Genomic DNA, 26,203 nt, shown 5'->3' with positions numbered 1-26,203 from the left:
TAAGGTACTGGATTAATGCTTTATTTTTTGTTTGTTTGTTTGGAGGTGTTTTGCAGGCCTTCAGCCATTAAACGCTTTGCAGAGAAAGACTCCGGGGCATGTTCGGATTCAAACTTTGATGGGGTGAAAGAGAGACAGAACAGTGATCATGTTGATCAAGGAAATAGAGAAGCAGACAAATCCTCATTGGTGGCAAGCTCAAGCAAGTATGAGTTTTTGTATAGGAAAGGTTTTAGCGGATTCATTAAAGAACCCAAAGCTGAGAGCTATTCTGTTCATGAGTTTTATATGGGTTCTGCCAATTGCGATGGTAGAATTCTTGTTTCAAGGGACTCTGCCGATGCTGATATTGGGAAAATTGAGGTTGAAGCTGAGGATCCTGGGGAGAGTTTTACCGTTGAAAAAGTTGAGGAGAATTGTCTGCAAGTAAATTTCGTTGATGAAAGGGAAACAGAGGAGCCTGTTGAAGAGATATCAGAAAGTTTGATGCTTGAAAACGTTTTGCAGAAGGAACTACAGCCAGGGGAAACAGATTTTGTTTTGGAAAATGAAACAGAGGAATCTGCTCTGAGATTCTTCTTTGAAAAGGATTTTGAGAAATATATCAAACAAGAAGAGTCAGTTGAGGAGAAAAAACCAGAGCAGAACATCATCAAAATAGAAGATGTTGTTAAAGAGATACCAAAGGATTTTGTTGAGAAGTTATCGGAGAAACCAAAGCACGGGGAGATTGAAACAAAAGATTCTTTTAAAGAAAAAGCACAGGAATCGGTTGAGGAAAGGTCAGAGAAAGACGCAAGTGACATACAAGGTCATGGTGATCATGTTGAAGACAAATTGGACTACTTTTTCGTGATTGATATAGAAAAACCTAAAAAAGATGGGGAGATATTTAGCCCAAGAAACAACGTGGTTGACGTTGAGTCCATTACTCATCAAGTGTTGGCCAATAGGCTGGACTTAAGTTATGTGCTAACCGACGCCCAAAACATGGAGCACGGAATTCATGAACGCACTAGCAACATCATAAGAAGTCCCATCAATGATTCTGACGAGGAATTCATAGAATTGGAACCGCTGTCTGAAAAGCTGCGTGTAATGGGGGAAGATTTAAGCATCGAGGACGAAGGTGATGAGGAAGAGTTCAACTCAATGGTTTCCCCTGAAAAAACTCAGCAAACGACCTTGCGGGAGGAGTTCATCTTCTCCAGTTGTGATGAGCAAGAAGAAGAAGACAATGATGATGATTCAGAGTTCTCGCCAGAAGATGATGATTTAATGGAGCGGCTGAAAATTGAACTCAAATTAGCAAGGACTGGGGGGCTTCCAACTATTTTAGAAGACTCTGAGTCTCCAAAGATGGTGGAACAGCTAGGGCCACTCAAAATTGAAGAAAAATACGATCACAAATATCATATTGCTGAAATTCAAAAGGTATACAAGAGTTACTCTGATAAAATGAGGAAACTGGACATTTTGAATTCCCAGACCATGCATGCTGTCAGTAAGTCACCAATGAACCTCATTTCATTTCTTTTTTCTTTCTATGGTTATGGTTATGGTTATGGTTATGTTTTTTTTTTCTTTCTGCTATAGATATCTTGGTAGGGCATTAATCAAATAATTCTAGGTCCTCCTTGTCTCATATGATCTTTAGAAAATTCAGCTTCTTTTTTCTACTTTTCCTCAGTTGCTTGGTGGGTCTCCATCTCTCTTTATTCCCATCATCATTTTACTAATTAATGTGCACATAATTGCTTTTTCACTCCTCAAATTCATGATAAAACCACTCTCTATCAGGTATTAATGTTTTAATGCCATGTGATCCACCTTTCCCCCTTCTCTGGAAGTCCATCAACCCATTCATATCGTAACTACCCCGTCTCCATGTCTCATTATGGTTCTAAATTGTCCTAAACACCGTCCAAGATTCTAAATTCCTTATGAAGGAGAAATGAGGTTACTGTATTGAGTTGTTTCCTTTTTTGGTGATGATCCGTTGAACTTTAGGTTTACTTCAACTAAAAGACCCAGTTCCACTAAGCAGTGCATTTGGAAGATCTTCAGCTCCAGCGATTAAGTCCCTTCTCTCGCATAATGTATGGCCATTTAAACAACAGAAGCCTGAGGCTGATCCAGCAATGAAGTCGATTAGAGATTTGCACATGGCCTTTGAAACCGTCTATGTTGGACAAGTATGCCTGTCCTGGGAAATACTTCATTGGCAATATGGAAAAGTAAACAGGTTGTGGGAATGTGACAGCCTCGCTACTCATCAGTATAATCAAGCTGCTGGGAAATTTCAACGTTTTCAAGTGCTTGTGCAAAGATTTTTAGAGGATGAACCCTTTCAAGACAGACCAAGAGTTGAAAATTATGCAAAAAACAGATGTGCACTGAGACTTCTTCTTCAAGTTCCAGTTATTGAAGGTAATTAATGAGATCTGATCTTAATCTATACATATAGTCTCCAACAAGTTATTAATTCTTGAGAAACTGCGTAAAGCATCAGTATGGTGAATGCCCTTGCAGATGATTGTTCAAAATATAAATTAGAAGGTGCAGTGTCAAATGGAGTGTTAAGTGATATGATCGAGGAATCCATGCATGTTTTATGGGAATTCCTTCGAGCCGACAAAGACAACACGAATGCGACCTCAAAGACTCCCCAGCAAGCGCAGGTTGCTCCACATGACCCTATTGACTTGGAACTTTTGATGGATGTTAGAACTGAACTTCAAAAGGCATGCTTCCTCAACCTCTTTTTGAATACAAATTATTTTCAAGTTTTCGGCTTGTTTCTTATATCATCATCCCATGCAGAAGGAGAAAAGGCTAAAGGAAATCCAGAGAAATACAAACTGCATAATAAAGAGGCTCCAAAGGCAACATCAGAGAAATCTATTAGATCATACATTGTTCATCGCTCAAGTTGAGCTGAAATTGGTTTCGAGAGTTTTAAACATGTTGAAAATAAGCACAGATCAGTTAATTTGGTGTTATGAGAAATTACAAAGGATTAATTTTGGTAGTAGGAAGACAGAGATAGAGCCCTCATTTACACTGTTCCCTTGTTGACATTAGTGGTGACCGACCACTACCACGTGTTATCAGTTGTGAATACATTAATTACCTCACAGATAAAGCAATACAAAGATCGGCATTTTGATTCCATCAAAAAGCACATTTTTATTAGTTGGTCTTTTATTTATTTATTTATGTTTCTACTTTACCAAGAATATTTTGTTCAATAAACTATAGTGGCACAGACATATGCTTATTTTCTCAAAGATTCTTTGGTTGCAAGTTAATCATCGTATTTGAATATCTTAGAGGAAATTTATTTCTAAATAAAAAAGGGCCCGACTGAAATGAAGTGATATGTGTTATTAGCGTAATTGGATTTAATTTTTGTATTTTAATTTAGTTAATTTATTTTTTTGTATTTTTAAAATTTTTAAATTTCAATTTTGATTTAAATGTTATTAGTTAAATTCGTTAGGTTAAACTCTATTATTAGTATTGTACTATAGGTAAGTTGTGGATTTTGTTTTTATTTTTTAATTTGGTCATTTTAATCCCTATGTTTTTCAAATTTGAAATTTGAGTCCTGACGTAAAAGGTAATCAATAAATTCATTAACTAAAATAGCATGATTTATTGAGCATTATTTAAAAATACAGCTAACATGAAATTACACATGTTATATATATGTGTATATTTGCATAACATTTTGAAAATGACAAAATGAATTAAAAATTTATGGTTTGAGCCAACAAACCTTTGACCTAATGGCAAGAGTTTTAGGTTGTAGGCATGAGCGCTTATGTTCAATCTCAAGCAACCTCAATTATATAAAAAACATTCATGGTTTGGATTAGGATTGATATTTGAAAATTCAAAAAGTAATGAAACTAAAATGACCAATATATGGTATAGGGACTCAATCCGCAACTGATGCATTATACCGGTATAATAATTTGATCTTTATATTAATACGATTAAAAGCTTATTTCCATTTTCTCATTTTTGTCCCCATAGTTTTCAATTTTGAAAATTGTGTACTAGCCCAAAAGGGCTGGTAAATCCATTAACTAAAATAACATGGCTTTTTGTGAGTATTACGTGAAAATATCAAATTAACATGTCATTATATATATGGTAATATGTTTGTTGTATAAAATTTTGAAAAAAAAATGACTTAACAAATTTAATAACTATCTATTGAATTAAGATTGAGATTTCAAAATATAATGACTAAATCATAAGATCTTGAAATTAATAGCATATTTGAAGTATGATTAAAAACATATTTCAATTTCCATTTACAATTTTTTAATTATATTTTTGAAGTAATGTTTATTAAACCCTAATTAGATTGTTTGTGTAGGTAAAGACTTTAATAATAAATTTAGTTGAAATATCCTAAAATTTTTTCTTTTTTTCTAAGTCATTTGCTTCTTCTCCCTTGTTTTACTTAGTGGTGGTGCGAACCTCCAGGCTGGCTACCGCTTGCTTTTTTTTCCCTCTTACCAACCCTCTCTTCTTCTTTTTTCTCCTCATTCACTCAACTTGCCTCCTCTCTTTTAGTTTGTAGATCTATTTTGTGGGTATCTTTATTATCTTCATAAGTTCTGAATGGATAGATTACGGTGCCTGTCGTCACTAAAACTCCACTAGCCACTAGCAGTTTCTCTTGGAAAGTGGGTTGCTCTTTGTCGACTTCTTATTTTGTTTCTGTTTTGAGAGTATTTCAGAATAATGAATAATTTCACGAGTATGTTTGGGCTTGTGTTGTCTTGAGTTTTAAACCCATAGCCTAACGTGATATCCATCTAAGGGATATCACTAATAACTTAAGGGGTTTATAGGAATATCTAGAATAACTCAAGGAGTTTCTCAAGGGGACTATATTGGGTTTATGTTTTTTTTTTTGTTTTCCATTGCTTAATAAGTCTACACTTGTAGAAGTTTTTGTTTGTTCTTGCAACACATTTTTTAGTATTGCTTATTCATGTAGTCTTGCTTTTGCAAGTGATTTTAGGGATGGTTTTGTCGCCTTCCTCTTCAATTTGGTGGATGGTTGGTTCTTTTGCTAATTTTCCTCGCACTTCTCTTTGTATAACGATCTAATTTTAGACGGTGTCAAAAAATACGATTTCAGAACCCTATTTTCATAAACCGAGTTCGTAAATGTAAAATAGAAAGCTTTATAGAGATAATATGAAAATATGTTAAAGATTAGTTAAGTAATTTAACCAAGAAAATCGTTAATTAAAGCTTAGGGACTAAATTGTAAAAATCCAATTGCTATTAAGTTTTAATTTAAAAATGCTTGAGGACCTAGTTCGCAATAATCCAAAGGACCAAAATGGTTATTAAACCATTTTTTGTTTTATAAGTTAGTGAGAAATAATGGTGATGATGATGGTAATTTATTGAATGAAATTACAATTAAAAAACATAAAATAAGGTTAATTAAGTAAGTAATTATCATTAACTGGTTTAATTAAATATTAAACCAAGTATAAATGACAACTTAGTGCAATGAAAGATGAAGTTTCATTTTCTTCCACCATCCAAGCCAAGAAAAAAAAAGGAAAGAAAGCTTCAACTTTCAACCAAGCATTCGACTATTAATTTTCAAAGGTAACCAAGCCTTTTTCCTTTAATTTTTATAGATTCTTGATCATGGGAGCTTAATTTAGCTAGCTCATGTGTTAATTTGATCAATTTTAGATATTTATCAAGTTTCCAGTAAAATGAAATTGATGATTTTGAGATTGATTTGAAGAAATTGATATTTAGTAAGCTAAGATTACGTTGAGAACTAAGTTAGAATTTAAGTTAAACCTGTTAGATAACTTTGTGATATTAGAGACTAAATTGAATATATTAAAAACTATCATAAAATTATGCTGTAAATGAAAAGTATAAGGTCCCTAATGAAAGAATGTGAAATAAGATTTTGATCCGATGTTAAATAAAAAAAATGAGTATCTCGTATATAAGGATTAAAATGAATAAAATGCAAAATATGTTGGCTCTGTATTTCAATGTGACTGGGATGTGAAACTGATCTGCCACAAATCAATGTGGCAAATTAGGCTTTTTCGATGCATTTAAGGAGGTTTTTCTCGAGCAAAATAGAGCTTCAAGCATAATTTTTTCGTTATTTTTATATTTTCGGATAGTAAGTGAAAATATCTCGATTTTGTCTTTTTTTTACCCAAATTGGCCACTAGTTCCATTTGGAGATCTAATGTGTGTTTGAGTGTTGTAAGGATGTATCGAAGATCGAAAACGATTGGAACGACACCTAGGGCAAGAGTATCGTGATATCCAACCTGCGATACCTCTAACAGTGTAGAAGACCAAGGACAATCTTTAGTGGCATCACGATATTCCCTTGGTTACGATATCCCCCTCCCAAGAAAGACCCCAAGTTTCAACACTACTCGAGATATCATGATATCCTCTTCTAGGTATCACAATATCACCTTCGTTAAGGGGACAAACTTGGACAAAAAGGGCAACCTTTGTCTACTCGGCCCACCAATCACACAAGGTTCGTGTAGGGGGATTTTTGGCATAAAAAAGTCATCGTAATACACTTCAAAATAGCCAAAAATTTCTGAGGAAGAGAGACACATACATTAGCTTAGTTTTAGGTTTAGTTTTCTCTAGGTTTTCTTTAGTTTTCTCTTCAATTTTTCTAGGGTTTTTATTTTTCTCTTCTTCTACCTTAGATTAGAGTTTATTTTTCTACGTTTACTTCTTATTCTTGTTGTTCTTTATGTTAGTTAAGTTAGTAATCACTGTAACTAAGGTTTATTTACATTTCTAGCCCCTGTACTTTGCTTTCAAAACTCTTTAAGCTTTAGTTTAATGTACTTCAGTTTATTTTACTTTAAATTTGTCAAATCTTGTTCCTTTTATGTTTATTTATTTAGATTTCTTTGTATTTTCTTTTAGTTTCATATTATTTAAGTTTTCTTGCATAAAAATCTCAACTTTTATATTTTTCTTTAGCTTTACTTTCATGGTTGCCTTGTTTTCCATTACTATGTTTATTTTCTTTACTTTGAGCATGTATAACTAAACATTTAAGGAGGTTGGTTGATGAAGATGTGGATAAATTAAAATATTTAGACAAAGGACTAAATCGTAACAAATTGGACTAATTTGAATAGAACTAAGAACTTAGGTAGTGATGCCCTTAAGGAAATATTAAGATAAGGTGAGATCGAAAAGTAATTTTGTCGTGCACCCGTTTGTTAGTCCTAGATTAACCAGTGAGATTGGAAGATAAACTAGACCTAATTCGTCTAAGTCGGTAAAATTAAGATCGGAAGATAAAATGGAGCCACTTGGTAATTTACGCGAATTATGTCCCTAGTCCTAGATTTGGTGAACAACATTGAAGTCAACCAAGCCCCATTAGTTATTTGCTAGATAGTCCCTCTAGTTTCTATTTCTTACAATTTGGTGCTTAGGGTAAAATATTTAAATTTCATGCAAACTCATCTTTTCACGAATTGTCGTACTATAAAATCATATTAGTAGCCAATTAGACTCTATTGTGTATGCTAGTTATTGCTCAATCGCCTCTTCTTTTGGGTTCGGTCCTTGGAATAATTTGGTGTTTCATTGTAATACTATAAATATGACAACCAGCTTGTACACTTGTAATAAAAACAAACTTTAAAAATAGTTTCATAAATTTTTTGTTTTAATGCACACATGAGTATCCGGTCAGAACCAATATTGTTTTATAATTGCATTATCATACATAGCTAAAGATGACGTTAGGTCGTCGCGAGAAAAGGGAAAGACTAGAGTTGTAGATGAGTGACAATTTCAGTTTGTACTTTTATGATTCAAGTTCAACATATATATACACATATGATTGTTGCATATTAATTATTAAGGTAAGATAATTACTTGTCTCATGAATTGATTGTGTTTGACGGTATTGAATGCTGAAAATTATGTTGATTTTGTACATAGGAAAGTCGAGCATGAAATTCTATAGCTTGATGCAAAAAAGAGGCCCGAAGTGTCCAATTAATGAGGAAATAATCACGAGCCCAAGAGTAGCCCAAACTGTCCATTCACTTTCCCAAATCAGCATCCAAAGCTAATTAAAAATATGACTTGTGGTGGAAAAAAAGAGATATTTCTCTTCATCATCTACCTTAGGTCGTCCCCCATAGGAGAAAAACAAAGAAAAATTTCAAGGGTTCTTACCATTTGGCCACTTGATTAGATAATGTAATTAAGTCATTTTTCTTGTATTTTTTTTATAGATTTGAGGTCATGAGAGCTTGATTTAGCTAGCCTATGTACTAATTTGTAAAACTGTTAAGTTTTTTTGAAAGTTTTCATTGTTGAGAATTCAATGAAGTTGGTGTGAAATTGATAGAAATTAAGCTTACTATATGGAATGGACTAAATTCTAAAGTCTAGTTGTTAGTTTCGTACATTAGGGATCAAATTGAATAAAATAAAAAATAATCATGAATTGTTGGTAGGAATATAAAATAGAGGGTCTTTGATGAGTTTTGGTGAAAATGAGTTGTAATACGAAGCCTTTAATTGAAAGTTATGCTTGTCCCGATTTTAGGGACTAAATTGAATAAATTAAAAAATGTGAAATTTGATATTTGATTTTGATTTGGCTAGAATTTAATAATGTGATGTGTTTTACGATTATTTGTAGCTATCAATAATATCAAACAGTCGAGAGGGAAAGGAAAAGCAAAAAATGTCGACGAGTGACATGTGAAACCTCGATTTGTACTTTCATAATTCGAGATAGAAATATTTGATTTTTTATGCATGATTATTGATTTACGAGTTGCTGGAATGATTCTATGGTGACACTATGAAATGTTTCGATTTAATTATTTTGGTTGAGCATGTATACCAAAACAGGGACTAAATTGAATATGTTTGGAAGTAGTATGATTAAATTGATGAAGTATGATTGGTATGAAATTGAGTTGTAATATGATAGTTATATGATAGATTAATGATGAATTTATGATAATGTAATGTGAATTGAATATTAATACGCTATTAATTAGTCGGGTTGAGTTAAATATAGTTGGCATGCCATAGGATTGGATTGTGTACTGGTTTATGCGCTTACGTGCCAAGATGCACTTCGTGTGCCAGGATGTACTTTGTTTCCTAGGATGAACTTTGTGCACTAGGGTGCGCTTTAAGCACCAATATGCACTTTAGTGCCAATTTAGTATGTTGGTTGGATGATCTGTGTATCTGTCTGAGTCTAAGTTTGGTTAATAGGGATCAATAATAATAAGTTTGATTGTTTATATTGAAACGATCTAATATGATGCTTTAAATGTGAATGTGGGCATATTTGTCAATTTGAAATGGAAGTAAACATCCTATAATGCAAGACAAAAAGGAATTAAGCTTAGGGGCCATAAACAGATGTGAATGAGTCAATAGAATCCATAAATGGATTAACCGTTAAGTATAAGGTAAGTAATGGATTATATCATAATAGATTGATTAAATTAAGTCCTTTGTTATGTAATTGAAAAGTGATTAGAAATAGTGCAAATTAATGACAATGTTGAAAGGTTTAGTAAACTTACTTACCTAATAAGTTGTACATAATTTCAAATACATGTATATGGACATATGTAGGTGCATTTTGAATTTTTGTGCTTTATGTTATGCTATAGGTACTAAATTGTAATATCTTAAATTATGAAAGTACCACTGAGCGTATTGCTTAGTGTACAATTTGTTTTCTCCGTGCACAGGTTCAGGTGATTCTTGAAGCCTTGAGATTTGAAGCCAACATCCAAACTACCGTTTCAAACCCAATAATGTTTGTATAAAGTGGTTCATTTTGGTCTTTCGGCATGTACCTAGGCATTTTGGTTTAATGTTTCAAATGGTTAGTTTGTTAAGTTGTGACCTTATGTGTAACACCCCTCACTTGACCCAATTGCTAGGTCCAAGTTACAAAATGCTACAGTTGTTGTTAGAGTAACTACCATAAAAAATACCATAATTAAATCATCCAATCATTAACTCATTTCATAAACACAATCTAATAATAATATCCAACTTAAACTGAGTCTTAATCGAGCTTACAACAGCTCTTTTGTTGACCTGAGTATGAATTAGGACTAAATTGCAAGGTTTTGAACGTTTGGACTCCACGTCGTGGGGTGACCTCCTTCACATTGTGACGTCGCCAAATAGTAAGTCAGGTCACGACATCGGGATGTCACAAACTGTTGATAGATGTTGCGACGTAGGGTATTTCACGTCGAGATAAGGACCCTATTTTTGGTAAAATTTGTCCATTTGGTATCTATATCATGTCAAGCCAAAACTTAAGATCATTTGGTGCATATATGCACATCTAACCCTACACAAAACCAATCTAAAAGCATTCCCAAACATTCATTTATCATTACTCAATTTAAACAGTCCAAAATGCCTTAATTTGGCATCATTTTAAAGTAAGTTCAACTAAATAAACATGTACCTAACCATTCCATGCAGTCACCATATCATACTATAATGTTTTCATGCCTAATCATGTAACACCCTTAACTCGTATCTGTCGTCAGAATAAGGTTACAAATCATTACCGTATAAACGTAACTTGAAAACATACATCTCATACATCAACATAAACATAGTATAAATCATTCAATCACATGACTATCATCCCCTATTCGAGCCTTCGAGGCCTTAAAAACACTTTAGAAACAATTCAGGACTAAATCAAAAACATTTGGAACATTTAAGAAAAATTTAGAAAAATTGAACTGCAGGGATCAGACAGCAATGTGGCCAGGCCGTGTGACTCACATAGCTGAGACACACACCCGTGTCTCTGGCTCTGTAACAATTAAAATAGGGACACATGGTCATGTTTTAGCCCGTGTCCATGCATGTATAACTTTCAAAGTTGGGTCACACGGCCAAGTTACACGCCTATGTGGAAAGCTGTGTAACTCTCGAAATGGCCTCACGCGCTTGTGTGCCAGGCCATGTACTAGGCTGTGTAACTGCTTGACTTGTAAAACTTAAAACCTACAAAAGACACACGACTGTGTCGCATGGCCGTGTGTATCACACGGCTGAGTTGCACGCCCGTGTCTTAGGCCGGTGGACATGAAATTTTCCAAAATCAAGCCATTTCCAACACCAACACAAATGGTTACCTACAAACATTTTGTGCACAACTTCAAAGCACCAAAATTTTACCAAAACATTCATGAAACAACCAATTCAAATGATCAAATCCATTCAACCAATATGCCATATAACGCATCTTAACAACAAGCATAATGTATACTTACCACATCTTCATCATACTCATATAATTCAATACTACTTCTAAAACATACCATAATTATGATTATTAGATCTTCCACATGAACATACCATTTAGTCACTCAAAAATGCACCATAACTTAGCCATATTCACTCACATCAACAAAGTAACAAGATTACATCAACCAAAATGACATATACATGCCAAACTCATGAACTAACACTCAACTAAACATCAACCATAAGTCCACCTATACATGCCATTATTGTTGGAACGCCGGCACCCTTACGGTGCAACGGAAAAATAAAACATCTGACGATCCTAACCATGGATCCATGTGTGAGGAATGAATCGGGGTGAAATAAAGGTTTCAAAATTACCGAATGTTTATTCTGAGTAGATAGCGACGCCTTGGCAACGAGTTATCTGATCTACTATCAAACCAAGCCGCAATCTATCGTGACTCCGGCCTCTACATAATCCACCCAGTTGACAATGAACGGAAGGAATCCCCAAAACTATTTTGGAATAGACTTTGCTTTGACCGTTGCTAGACCCATCAAGCAAAGAAAAAATGAGATTTTATATCTATTTTTAGGGTTTCTAGAAATTAAATAAATATAACAATGTTTTTAAACCGAAAATTATAGTTACGTTAATTATAATAATGATTTTGGTAAATTATATATTTATTTGAATTTATATACGAACCAAATTCATGTTCTCATTATGCGTACAACAACCTTGTACATATAATGTATTCGATATTTTATTACCCAATTAAATTAATTCTATAATTAATTTAATTCAAGCGACAACCAAACACAATACCAACTATATTTTATTTCGTTTATTTCAATTATAGGGTGTGACCCTGTAGGTTCTTGTAACGTTAACAGTAATACTAGAATGATTCCAATGTCACAAACAATGAGTGACACCTAGCAATGCATCATTGCTACCTAAGTCAGAAGAAATCATGATTCAACATAACCTTTGTATGATTAACCTTTCATGCAATAATCCTTAAGTCCTTTATCTCTAGATCGGACACAAGTCATGGAATGGTCACACTTGTATAGTCCATTCCATGTTCCTTGATATCTTAAGTAGACTATGATATACAAATAAGTATGACATCTCATATCAGCTTATTTGAGCACGGCCATGCATTTTTAGTCTCACTCAATCAAGTGGCCTAAGATATTACTCCCATTATGTAGGAGGGACTTATCCTATATTGATCAATCATATCCCTCTACAAAGATCATGGTATATCCAACATCAGCCTTTATAGAACAACCAATTACGGTGTACGTTTGACTGTATCAAAATATACAACTCACGATGTTGGGATTATGATGATCTCAAGTCTGAGGATCATATACATATTAATCACTATGAGTAATGTTGTGACAATTACATAATAATCCAAGAAACATACTCATAATGGGTCAGTCCAATATGTTGTTCTCTAACACACATATTCATGCATCGATTTTGACATTCCATATCAATGACAACTCTTTATCATCAATAAAATACATGTTAGTCTTAATGCATTATTGTTGTCCTAGCCAACAACAATACTTGACTAATGACCTTTTAAGAATAATCATATTATTCTCAGGTATGTTAATAAATGTGATAAATCAAGCATGTTATTACAACCATCTCATGATTGATCTTTGGGCATACTCTAACAATCTCCCACTAGCACTAAGACCAATCACTTATATATCTAATACCAAGTGACTTAGTGTGACGATCATGCTTTTGCTGTGTTAGAGGCTTGGTCAAGGGATCAGCAATGTTATCATCTGTAGGTACTCTGCATATCTCTACATCCCCTCGATCGAGAATCTCTCGAATAAGATGGTAGCGCCTAAGTATATGTTTGGATCGCTGGTGAGATCTAGGTTCTTTAGCTTGTGCAACAGCTCCATTGTTATCACATTGGAGTTCTATAGCATCTGATATGCTAGGCAAACCCCTAGTTCAGTAATGAACTTCTTGATCCAAACCGCTTCTTTTGCTGCCTTACTAGCTGCAATATACTCGGCCTCTGTTGTAGAATCAGCTACTATACTTTGCTTTGAACTCTTCCAGCTCACAACACCACCATTAAAGCAAAGCACAAAACCTGATTGTGGTCGAGAATCATCCTTGTCAGTTTGGAAGCTGGCATCAGTGTAACCTTTTACACTTAACTCTTCCTCACCTCCATATATTAGGAACGTATCCTTAGTTCTTTTTAAGTACTTAAGGATATTCTTGACTGTGGTCCAGTGACCTTTACCGGGATCTACTCGGTACCTGCTTGTCATACTTAAGGCATATGAGACATCTAGACAGGTACATAACATGGCATACATGATAGATCCAATAGCGGAAGCATATGGAATTTTACTCATGCGTTCTCTCTCTTGTAGAGTTGAAGGACACATTTCGTTCGAGAGTGAAATACCATGTCTCATAGATAGGAATCCTCTCTTAGATTCTTCCATATGGAGCCTTTTCAGTACTTTATCTATGTATGTACTTTGGCTTAGACCTAGTAGTCGTCTTGATCTATCCCTATAGATCTTCACTCCTAAGATGTAAGTGGCTTCGCCCAAGTCCTTTATAGAAAAACAACTTCCTAACCAAGTATTAATAGACTGCAAGGTAGGTATGTCATTTCCTATGATAAGTATGTCATCCACATACAATACCAAGAATGTTATAGTGCTCCCACTAACTTTCTTGTAAACACATGGCTCATCTTCATTTTTGATAAAACCAAACTCTTTGATTGCATCGTTAAAACGAAGATTCCAACTTTGAGAAGCTTTCTTTAATCCATAAATGGATCTTTGTAGCTTACATACCTTTCTAGCATCCTTTGGATTGACAAAACCTTCAGGTTATGTCATGTACACATCCTCTTCAAGTTTCCCGTTAAGGAAAGCTGTTTTGATGTCCATCTACCAGATTTCATAGTCATGAAATGCAGCTATAGCGAGCAAGATCCTGATGGATTTAAACATAGCTACAGGAGAAAAGGTTTTATCATAGTCAACACCATAAACTTGGCAAAAACCTTTAGCGACTAATCGCTCCTTGTATGTTTGTACATTCCCATCCATGTCAGTTTTCTTTTTGAAAACCCACTTGCACCCTATGGGTTTAATCCCTTCGGGTGGGTCAACCAATGTCCATACTTGGTTTTCATACATGGAATCCTTCTCAGATCTCATGGCCTCAAGCCATTTCTTAGAGTCTGGGCTCGTCACTGCTTCTTGATAAGTCCTAGGCTCATCTTGATCTATAAGAAGAACGTCACCATGCGTTGTAATGAGAAATCCATATCTCTCAGGTGCTTGGCGTTCTCTTAAAGATATACGCGATGGTTGTGTTTCTATAGCAGTTACTTGTTCCTCAATTTCTTGTGGAATTTACTGTTGTTCTATCTCTGGTTTAGTGGTATTTTGTAATTTTCAAATTTTTTTAAGTTCAATCTTTTTCCCACTTCCTTTCCTCGAAACAAATTCTCTCTCTAGGAAGACACCAGTCCGAGCAACAAGTATTTTTTTCTCAGTGGGATTAAAGAAATAATAACCTTTGGTTTCTTTCGGATACCCTACAAAAACACACTTTTCAAATTTGGGTTCAAGCTTAGTAGACATCTGACGTTTAACATAAGCTTCGTAGCCCCAAATTTTCATAAAAGACATACTGGGACATTTCCTAGTCCACATGTCATAATGGCATCTTTTGAACTGATTTAGATGGAACACGATTTAGTGTGAAAGCAGCTGTCTCAAGTGCATGTTCCCAAAAGGAAGTTGGCAGATCAGCATGACTCATCATGGATCAAACCATGTTTAACAAAGTTTGATTTCTTCTCTCAGAAACTCCATTCCATTGAGGAGTGCCGAAAGGAGTAAGTTGTGAGACACTCCCACATTCCTTCAAAAGATCATCAAACTCTAAGCTCAAATACTCTTCACCTCGATCAGATCGAAGTGTCTTGATAGTTTTGCCTAGTTGGTTTTGTACTTCATTTTTGAATTCCTTGAACTTTTCAAGAGACTCATACTTATGGCGCATGAGATAGACATACCCATATCTACTGAAATCATCAGTGAAAGTAATGAAGTAGTGAAATCCACCTCTAGCCTGTGTATTTATTGGCCCACATACACCAGAATGTATTAGGCCTCATAAATCACTAGCTTGTTCACTTTTACCTGTAAAAGAAGATTTAGTCATTTTTCCCAATAAGCAAGATTTACATACTTCAAATTGTTCAAAAACAAATGAATCCAAGAGACCATCTTTATAGAGCTTGGATATGCGTTCCTCACTTATGTGGCCCAAACGACAATGCCATAGATAAGTTTGATTTGAGTAATTTATTTTCGATCTTTTAGTATTTATGTTGTAAATAAGATTCATTTGATCTAAAATATAAAGGCCATTAATCAATTGTGCCGAACCATAGAAAACATTATTGAGATAAAAGGAACAACAATTATTCTTAATAATTATCTCAAAACCAATTTTGTCTAAACAAGAAATTGAAATAATGTTTTTAGTCAAACTAGGCACATAATAACAATCCTCTAAACATAAACCAAGTCCACTAGGCAAAGATAAATTATATGTTCCCACAGCTAATGCAAAAACTTTTGCTCCATTTCCAACTCGCAGGTCCACATCTCCTCTAGCCAAAGTCCTACTCCTTTGTAGTCCCTGTACAGAAGTACAAATGTGAGAACCACAACCAGTATCTAATACCCATGAAGTATTAGTTGATAAATTAATATCAATAACATAAATACCTAAAGTAGACGTTCCGCTTATTGTGGCCTTCTTGACTTCCTCAAGATAGATAGGGCAATTGCGCTTCCAATGTCCAGTCACACCAAAATGAAAGTAGTTTCCTTCCTTAGCCACCCCACCTTTAGGTTTCAATGCATCCTTTACATTTCCAAGATTGGGCCTACATTTTCCCTTGGGCTTTGTCTGAACTTTGGCCTTTCCCTTACCCTTGTTATTACTGACCATCAGTATGGGCTTGGGTCTAACCTTTTTCATGTTGCCTTCAGTAGTTCGTAACATACTGAGCAATTGTGGCAGAGTCTTGTCAATTTCATTCATATTGAAATTGAGGACAAACTGGCTGTAGCTATCCAGCAACGATTGCAGAATAACGTTAGTGGCCAGCACTTGGCTCAATGGAAACCCAAGCTTAGACAGGCTTTCAATATAGCCAATCATCTTAAGGACATGAGGTCCTACTGGGCTTCCTTCAGCCAGCTTACACTGGAATAGGGCCTTAGAGATATCGAACCTCTCTTGTCGTGCTTGCCCCTGATAAAGTTCTTTCAGGTGCTCAATCATTTCACAAGCAACCCCTCATGTTGCTTCTGAAGCTCAGGATTCATAGTGGCAAGCATAAGACATCCAACGTTTACCATGTCATCAAGATGCTTCTTGTAAGCATCTCTATTAGCCCTTGAGGCATTAGCGAGTGGTTCATTAGGAAGCGGTTGTTCAATGACATATAATTTCCATTCTTGTTTGAGGACAATCCTCAAGTTACAGAACCAGTCAAGAAAATTCAAACCATTCAATTTGTCTTTCTCAAGGACCGATCGCAATGAGAGTTTATTAGTTTTTGCAGCCATAATATATCTACAACAATAAAATATGCATGTGTAAATTTACCAAGTTTATATCAATGATTAAAAGGACTTTATTAAATGATGTTCCCACTATTTTATTACAAAATTAATAACCCTCATATATTAGTTTCAGAAAGACTTTCTCAAAAAGTATTTCAAGTGGGTTAAGGATCCATATTTCACCTCCTCTTAAGTCAGTTTTGGCTTTACTCTCAAGATTATGGTTATCTAGGTAAGCAACACTTGCTAATTACATCATATGTAACTCCTAAAGTTTAGTGAACTCTTGTTCTAATCATCTTATGATTTATCCAAATTACTTGCCTCTAGGTTTCTAGTCCTATTAGAATAAGTTAAGTCATTAACCAATTTTAACCAACGAATATCACTTGTTTATTCTTCGTGTATAACCAAGATAAATACTAGTACTTCACTTTAGCAGAACCTACACAGTATTGATCGAGGCCTTACTGAGGGCAAAATTGGAAGGCTATATTGACTTAATATTTTAATAGAGGGATTTTGTTAAGGTTGTTCCATCTCACCAATTATGGTTTACTTTAGTCCATTTAGCTATTTAATTGATCTCATCAATTAATGTGGTTCATTATTATCAAATTTTAACATATTTAAAATTTGGCATGCTTTAGAAATCCATAGCATCTTATACATGAATAAATAAAGAAATAAATAAATGCAATAGTTATAGCCCATAAACTAAGGTGGTGCAACCCAAGCCAATGGGAGAACCAAAAAGAAACCTAAAGGTGTAAGTTGTTTCACAAGCTATCGATCCACACTAGTTGGCCCATCTTTCTTCTCGTCGTAGCCCACAACAACTCTTACAAATTACAATATGCAGAAACTCATTTTACATACGAGGGAGTAAGATGAGAAGAGAAATACAAGAGAATAGTAGTAAGGCACGACACGCAGGTCGTATTTATAAAATTACAACCTTTTATCAAATAGGTCATCGGGCTATAACTATGCATTTCAAACACCGTGCATGTCAAAAATAATATACATAATTCAACATTTTGTTAAGGTGAATTATGACATATCCTTTCAACTTTTATGGCCACCAAGTTTAATTTATTATAAAACATACTTTAAGAAGATGGGGTCTGAGGCGGTCGGAGGAAGCGTCCGCCCCCGTAGTACGAAATGCATACCCTATTCAAATCAAAACCTTACAATTTGATAACTTTTATCAATAGAATCGTGTTTTCGAGATTTTAATCCTTAAGGTTTCATGCCAGAAAAAACCCTTTTTCCACTAACCAGTTGACTCTTACTAGAAACTATAAGCACCACCATCACACCATTACAGATCTGTTAACACTTAACAGTAATAACATAAAACCGAATAGGCCATAACACCATGATTAACATTTAATCCATTGTCAAAAGGAACAGTTATCTTGTTATTCTTAAACGATTTAAACAGTTGAAACGTAATAAAATTAAAGCATGCATCTCATACAATTGCATCACCTAAGTATTTAAACTCGAGTCCGTATCACACAAGTGGCTCTGATGCCACTGTTGGAACGTCGGCACCCTTACGGTGCAGCGAAAAAATAAAACATCCGGCGATCCTAACCATGGATCCATGTGTGAGGAACGAATCGGGGAGAAATAAAGGTTCCGAAATTACTGAATCTTTACTCTGAGTAGACAGCGATGCCTCGGCAACGAGTAATCTTATCTACTATCGAACCAAGCTGCAATCTATCGTGACTCCGGCCTCTACGTAATCCACCCAGTTGGCAATGAACAAAAGGAATCCCCAAAACTATTTTGGAAAAGGCTTTGCTTTGACGGCTGCTAGACCTACCAAGCAAAGAAAAAACGAGATTTTATATCTATTTTTAGGATTTCAAGAAATTAAATAAATATAACAATTTTTTTAAACCAAAAATTATAATTACATTAATTATAATAATGATTTTGGTAAACTATATATTTATTTGAATTTATATACGAACCAAATTCATGTTCTCATTATGCGTACAACAACCTTGTACATATAATGTATTCGATATTTGATTACCCAATTAAATTAATTCTATAATTAATTTAATTCAAGCGACAACCAAACACAATACCAACTATTTTTTATTCTGTTCATTTCAACTGTAGGGTGTGACCCTATAGGTTCTTGTAACGTTAGCAGTAATACTAGAACGATTCCAATATTACAAACAATAAGTGGCACCTAGCAATGCATCATTGCTACATAAGTCAGAAGAAATCATGATTCGACATAACCTTTTTATGATTAACCTTTCATGCAATAATCCTTAAGTCCTTTATCTCTAGATTGGACACAAGTCATGGAATAGTCACACTTGCATAGTCCATTCCATGTTCCTTGATATCTTAAGTAGACTATGATATACAAATAAGTATGACATCTCAAATCAGCTTATTTGAGCATGGCCATGCATTTCTAGTCTCACTCAATCAAGTGGCCTAAGATATTACTCCCATTATGTAGGAGGGACTTATCCTATATCGATCAACCATATCGCTCTACACAGATCGTGGTATATCCAACATCAGCCTTTATAAAACAACCAATTACGGTGTACGTTTGACTGTATCAAAATATACAACTCACGATGTTGGGATTATGATGATCTCAAGTCTGAGGATCATATACATATTAATCACTATGAGTAATGTTGTGACAATTACATAATAATCCAAGCAACATACTAATAACGGGTCAGTCCAATATGCTGTTCTCTAACACACATATTCATGCATCGATTTTGACATTCCATATTAAGGACAACTTTTTATCATCAGTCAACTATATGTTAGTCTTAATGCATTATTGTTGTCCTAGCCAACAATAATACTTGACTAAGGACCTTTTAAGAATAATCATATTATTCTTAGGACATTATTATAAAACAGTTTATTTATACACATATAAAAGAAATTGAAATAATAATGGTAACGCCTTATATTAATAAACATGATAAATTAAGTATGTTATTACAACCATCTCATGATTAATCTTTGGGCATACTCTAACAATTATAACTTTGACCAACACATCAAAAGTATCGATATAATTGCTAGATAGTGCGATAGATCTTCGACGATCTTCCAAATCAATCGAGCTTCCGATAATCTGGAAAGTAAAGGAAAGTAATTACGTAAGCAATGAATGCTTAGTAAGCTCGTATTCAACCTTTTCTTAAGACGATGAACCATTCCATTTACTTACTTACCATTCCATTTATTTACTTTCCACTTCATTTACTTACTTTCCATTCCATTTACTTAGCATAAGCTTGAATAACATTATCAATTCACGAATTAGTGTGTTTATTCATAACAGAGGTAAATTCATCCATAGCATAAGTAAATTTCTCACATATAAGTAAGTCCTTTAACTCATCAATCCTTTTATATCATCATATTACATCTCAATTATGAACTTACTATTTCATTACATTTTCTTACCCGTATCATTTGCGTAATACAAGACATAAGCATAAACATCAACCAATTACACAAGCTTAACACAAGCCTAAATATCATTATCAATACGCAAGTTAGTGCATTTATACATAACTCTTTTGGAATCAACCACATGATAAGCCATTTTATAAGAAAATATATCTTTTGATTCAACAACCTTTTCATGCACATAAGCATATTTCCATTTGGACACTTACCATTTAAAAGTATATCATTAAGATTTAGCATGATATAATCCAACCATAAGCTTGGCACAAGCCTAAGCATCACTAACAACACATGTTAGTGCATCAAGTTATAATTCACTTGAATTAACATAAGGTAGATCATTATACATGAACGACATAATTTGAAATCATCAATTTCATGAACAGAGACATACTTTTATTGAAAATTTCTTTTTCAATCCTTTCCATAGATTCATGACACAAGTCATTCGAATACTTACTGTTCCTTTCTCTTTCATACCCATTGAACCATTTAGAATAACATTAGATACGCGGGAAAGCTTACACAAAGTGTGTTAAACATATAGTCGTAACCTTTCCTTTTTCCTTTACATCATTGCTCATTCGAGCTGAGAAATGGGTTTGCTCACACAAGCTGACGGTTGGAATGTAAGCTACGCAATGCTGCTCACACAAGCTATTGAGTATCCACAACAAATGCCAGACCTCAACAATTGGTAGGACATTCAAGACCAACACCCAAAATGTGGTAACCTTAGTGACATGTCATTTGCATCCTATGTATTCCTAAGGTTCAAACTGGACTCGATAATCATCAAAACATCATTGGATTTCCACATTTGGTTTCATGGAAAATAATACATGAATATATAATTCAATATAACATTAAGACGTTAATTAATCATACGAACTTACCTGGCTAATATTGTAATAGCCCGTTTTTAGTGAAATCAGAATAGTGGTTTCGGGACCATAAATCTAAAGTTAAAAAAATTATTTTATTATTATTTTATTTCCTACAGCATGATAGTAGTTCCTTATAATAATTTCTTTAAGAAATTTTACCTCTTATATGTTCAATTTGATAAAAAGGACTAAATCACGTAAAGTGTAAAAGTTGAGTTCTAGTAGCTAAAGGTATTAAATAGCTATAGAACCTTAAAGTAAGAGTACTTATATGGTAATTAGACCACTAGTGAAGATAGTGGAATGTGATGGCTTGGTATTTGTGTAAAATTTAATATTTTAAAAGGTTAATTAAGTAATTTGAAAATTTATGATAAATAAAATATAACAAAACAAGCCATCATCTTTTTATTCTTAGTCCACCAAAATTTTAGGGTTAGGAAGCCATGGGAGAAGCTTCAAAATTTATCTAAGTAAATTACCTTGCGTGGTAAGTGATTTTGTTTCGTTTTTAATGATTTCTACATTTTCGGGATCGTTGTAGCTTAATCTAGCTAGCCTGGTAACTAATTTGCGAAACTGTTAAACTATTAGGGTTTTGCCATTAATAAATGTGCTTGATTTTTGATGTTTGATGGAATAAAATTGATAGTTTTTGTTAGATAAACAACTTTTATTAAGTGATTTTTGATAAAATTATCAGTTAGGGATTTAATTGAAAAATAAAAATTTTACATGGTGAAATTGTGAAATAAATGAAATATAGGGCATGATAGGGACCTAATTGATATTCGACTATGATGGGTTGTGGTGGAATTGCATGAATTTCCATTTTTATGAGCCAGGGACTAAATTGTAAAGAAATTTAAAATATAGGGGCAAAATGATAATTTTTCCAAAAATATGATTTTGGGTTAAATTAAATAAATTAATATTGAATTGAGTTAAATTTACCCGTATAGTTCAAGACAAACCTCGTACAGCTTTAGATCAGGGCAAAGATAAAGTCTCGGATTAGTTGCCTCCGTATCTATATTTACTCATTGAGGTAAGTACGTGTAACTAAATTGTGTATATATGCTTTTGATTGAAATATACTTGTGCTGTGAATTGCTATACGTATATACCAGTTGCATACCCGACTATGTACGACTATTATCGGGCCCCGTTTGAAGCTTAGGAATTCGTAGGATATAAATGACATGTCATTAGGGTTTACATGATTCGAGTGTTGGACCAGAAAGTACTACCGATGGCTGAGGTCTGGCATGTGTCACAGATACTCCATAGCTCGTGTGAGCAACATCATGTAGCTACATTTTAACACACAACTCGTGTGAGCAGACCTATTTTCACAGCTCGTGCGAGCATTCTGATTCATAGCTCGTGTAAGCATACATGTACAGGATTTGATGGATTACAGTTATATGATTTAGCACACTATGTGTGAGCTATCCAAGGTATCACACGATACTCTAAATGGTTCAACGGGCATTACTCTGATTCAGCATGGTGAGAGTTCAATACGAACTATTACAGGGACACATGTGAATTACATGGAAATAATGATACAAGGTATATTGAGAAATGAAATGGATGTTACATGTATAGGAAACTTAATCAAATGTTGTGGTCATCCATGTTTATTTGTTTATATATGTATTTACATGGCTAACATGTTTTGATGTATATGCTTAGGCATTTGGCCAAATTATGTTGGGATATGCTATGTTTACTTACCTATAATGTGATAAAATGGTAAGTTATGTTCTATGTTATACGAGCTTACTAAGCTTAAATGCTTACTCTGTGTTATTTTTTATGTTTTTAGTGCGTCGAAAGATCGTTCGAGTTGGAATCTTATCGGAGCTATATCACACTATCCATCGGTTCTATCGGTACTTTTAAGGGTTTAATTTTGGTTATAATGGCATGTATAGGTATTTTGGCTAATGTTGGCCCATGTGTTTTTGTTGTTGAAATTACCATTTAGTTTGGCTTATGTTATGGTATTTTGGTGATGAAATGAATTTAGTTTTGGTATCTGAATTAGCCTTGATATGGTTGATGTTTGGCTTGATATGTTTGAACTATGGAAGATGAAATGATAGTTTGAATACGCATATTATATATGGCTTGTAACTTTTTGGAGATGTTGTGAATTGGTACTTTGGTTTGAATGGCTTGTATGACTATTGATGGTAGTGATTGAACGGTATAATTGGTACCATTTGGTATGTTTTTGGTAAGTAAATTCAATAGTATGTATTTATGCAATATGCCTAGAAGTTAGTTGATTAATTTGGCCAAATTGAGTACATGGTTATACATGTTTACATGTTGACATCTGAGGTGCCTATGGGCATATTGGTTGTATGTTATTATAACTTATGTATATAACTTGTTTATGCATGATTTTGGTGCCCTGTTGTGGCTTGTATAAATGTGCAATATTGGTTGTAGGTATATACGAAGTTAGGTGAGAAAAATTGCTTGTAAAATGACTTATTTTCGTCCACATGGGCAGTTGTCTCAGCCAAGTGTGACACACGACCAGACGACATGGCCGTGTTTCCCCTATAGCTCTCAAAGGGTTGCAAGTCAAGTTGTTACATGGCCTAGCACACGGCCTGGCACACGGGCATGTGGGGTTACTTCGAAGGGTACACAACTTGGCACATGTGCGTATGGCTTGGCCGTGTGACCCAAGTTAGTAAGTTACATAGGCACGGACACGGGCTAGGACACCGCTATGTGTCCCTACTTCAAATGCTCACACGACTTGTTTGGAACGTGATTTTAGGGCCTCGAGGGCTTTTGTAGGGGATAATATGAATGATTTTGTTTGATTTTAATATGTTTATTGATATGATATGAAATTTTTATAAATATATGTTTGTTTGACTTGTAAACTCTAGTAATGCTCTGTAACCGTAGTCCGATGACGGATATGGGTTAGGGGTGTTACATTTATTGGCATCAGAACTACGGTTTAGTTGATTCTCAGACTGAACATAACGTGTACAACCCTAAGTATACATGCTATTTATAACCTGTGATAGTGTGATATCTTCTGAACATTTTAAAACATGTTTTCATTTAGCAATGACATCCAACTGAACTGACTCTAATGAAGTTGAGAGTAACGCTTAAGCCTCTATTCATGAAATAGCATCGAGCAGTACAAGGCCCATATTTGAGGGTCGAGAAGGAGAGGCTAAGGAAGCCTTCTTCTATATGATGAGTGAATGGTTTACTGAGTTCATACAGATGAACCCGGCTACTTAACAACCTCTACCTCTTCCTGCTCCCCAACCAGTCCCTGTTATTCCTCAAAGTTTGGAACCATTATGTGCTAGTAAGCCGTATGTTGATAAGAATCGTAAGTACGGGGCTGAGGAATTCAGAGCTACTACTAAAGATGATCCTAAGAGAGTAGAATTTTGGTTAGAGAATACAATTAGGGTTTTTGACACACTGTCTTGTTCACCGACCAAGTGTGTTAAATGCATAGTATCGTTATTAAAAGATTCAGCTTACTAGTGGTGGAATATGTTAATTTCTGTTGTGCCGTTAGAGCGGATTACTTGGGAATTTTTTCAAATCGAATTCTTAAAGAAATGCATTAGTCAAAGGTTTTTGGATCAGAAACGTAAAGAATTTCTTGAGCTTAAACAAGGTCGTATGTTTGTGTCAGAGTACGAGTGAGAAATTGTCAGACTGAGTAAATATGCTCATGAATTTATTCCAACCAAGACTGCCATGTGTAAGAGATTTGAGGGATGATTGAATGAAGATATAAAGCTTCTAGTCGAAATTCTTGAGTTGAAAGAATTTTTTGTCTTAGTGGATCGAGCGCACAAAACCGAAGAACTGAGTAAAAAGAAAAAAAACATGTTGATTTTAAAGCTAGAGACTTGAGAAAGAGATCGACTGGGAAGTCATATCAGTCAGTATCAAAGAGATAAAAAAAATCACAAACGTTCTACTGCTTCAGTAGGGTATTCCAGTAGAGACAAAAGCAACTTACGCTTCAGTCCAAAACCTCAGGCTACGTATGTAGCGAGTGTAGGTAGTGTCAGAGATGTCAGACCCGAGTGCAAGCACTGTAAAAGACCACATTATCGTGAGTGTCGATTGAAGAAATGAGCGTGCTTCAGGTGTGGTTCCTTCGAGCATTATCTTAGAGATTGCCCAGAGAAATTTGAGAAAGAAAAGGCTCAAACTATGAGACTGAGCAACACTGCTGCGAGAGGTAGACCACCTCGTAATCCTAAAAATGTTAGTGATAGCCGAGGTGTTACAAAAGATTCTACTAGGAGATCTAAGGCATAAGCACCAGGTAGGGCATATGCTATTCGCGCACGAGAGGATGCTTCTGCGCCAGATGTTATTACATGTACTTTTTCTGTTTTTGATACTGATGTTACTGCTTTGATTGATCCGGGATCAACCCATTTGTATATATGCATGAATTTAGTATGTAGTAAGAATTTACCTATTGAGTCCATTGAATTCATGGTTAAAGTGTCGAACCCCTGAGGTTAGTATGTGCTAGTAAATAAAGTTTGCAAGAATTGTGCTTTGATAACTCGGGTTTAAAGTTTTTCGGCTGATTTGATGCTGTTATCGGTTGATGAGTTTGATGTGATTTTGGGCATGGATTGACTAACTCTACACAATGCTGTTGTGAATTGTAGATGAAAGCTTATTTTTTTTGAAATGTCAGAATGGTGAAATACTTCGGATTGAATCAGATAGTTCGAGTGGGTTGCCTCTTGTTATTTCAGCTATGTTAGCACAAAAATAAGTGAGAAAAT

The 26,203-nt window shown here is 34.6% G+C and overlaps 1 protein-coding gene across 3 annotated transcripts in view; it reads left to right on the top strand.

Annotated features, from left to right (window-relative positions):
• The window catches only part of LOC107908449 (uncharacterized), a 3,836-nt gene extending 460 nt beyond the window's left edge, over positions 1 to 3,376 (top strand). The window contains exons 2-5 of one of the 3 annotated variants that reach the window (XM_016835621.2): positions 57 to 1,504; positions 2,011 to 2,430; positions 2,533 to 2,744; positions 2,824 to 3,376. In XM_016835621.2, the coding sequence (XP_016691110.1) occupies positions 57 to 1,504; positions 2,011 to 2,430; positions 2,533 to 2,744; positions 2,824 to 3,078 (2,335 nt within the window). In that variant the 3' untranslated portion in view covers positions 3,079 to 3,376. Of the gene's footprint in view, positions 1 to 45; positions 1,505 to 2,010; positions 2,431 to 2,512; positions 2,745 to 2,823 lie in introns of those variants that run through there. The other 2 variants (XM_041088570.1, XM_041088571.1) reach the window with 2 other exon arrangements.
• Positions 3,377 to 26,203: the final 22,827 nt, after the last annotated feature.

Source organism: Gossypium hirsutum, chromosome D02 (assembly GCF_007990345.1).
Source record: "Gossypium hirsutum isolate 1008001.06 chromosome D02, Gossypium_hirsutum_v2.1, whole genome shotgun sequence".
Classification (NCBI taxonomy): Eukaryota; Viridiplantae; Streptophyta; class Magnoliopsida; order Malvales; family Malvaceae; genus Gossypium; species Gossypium hirsutum.
Note: the sequence above shows the minus strand (reverse complement) of the source record. Positions and strands in the feature narration are given on the sequence as shown.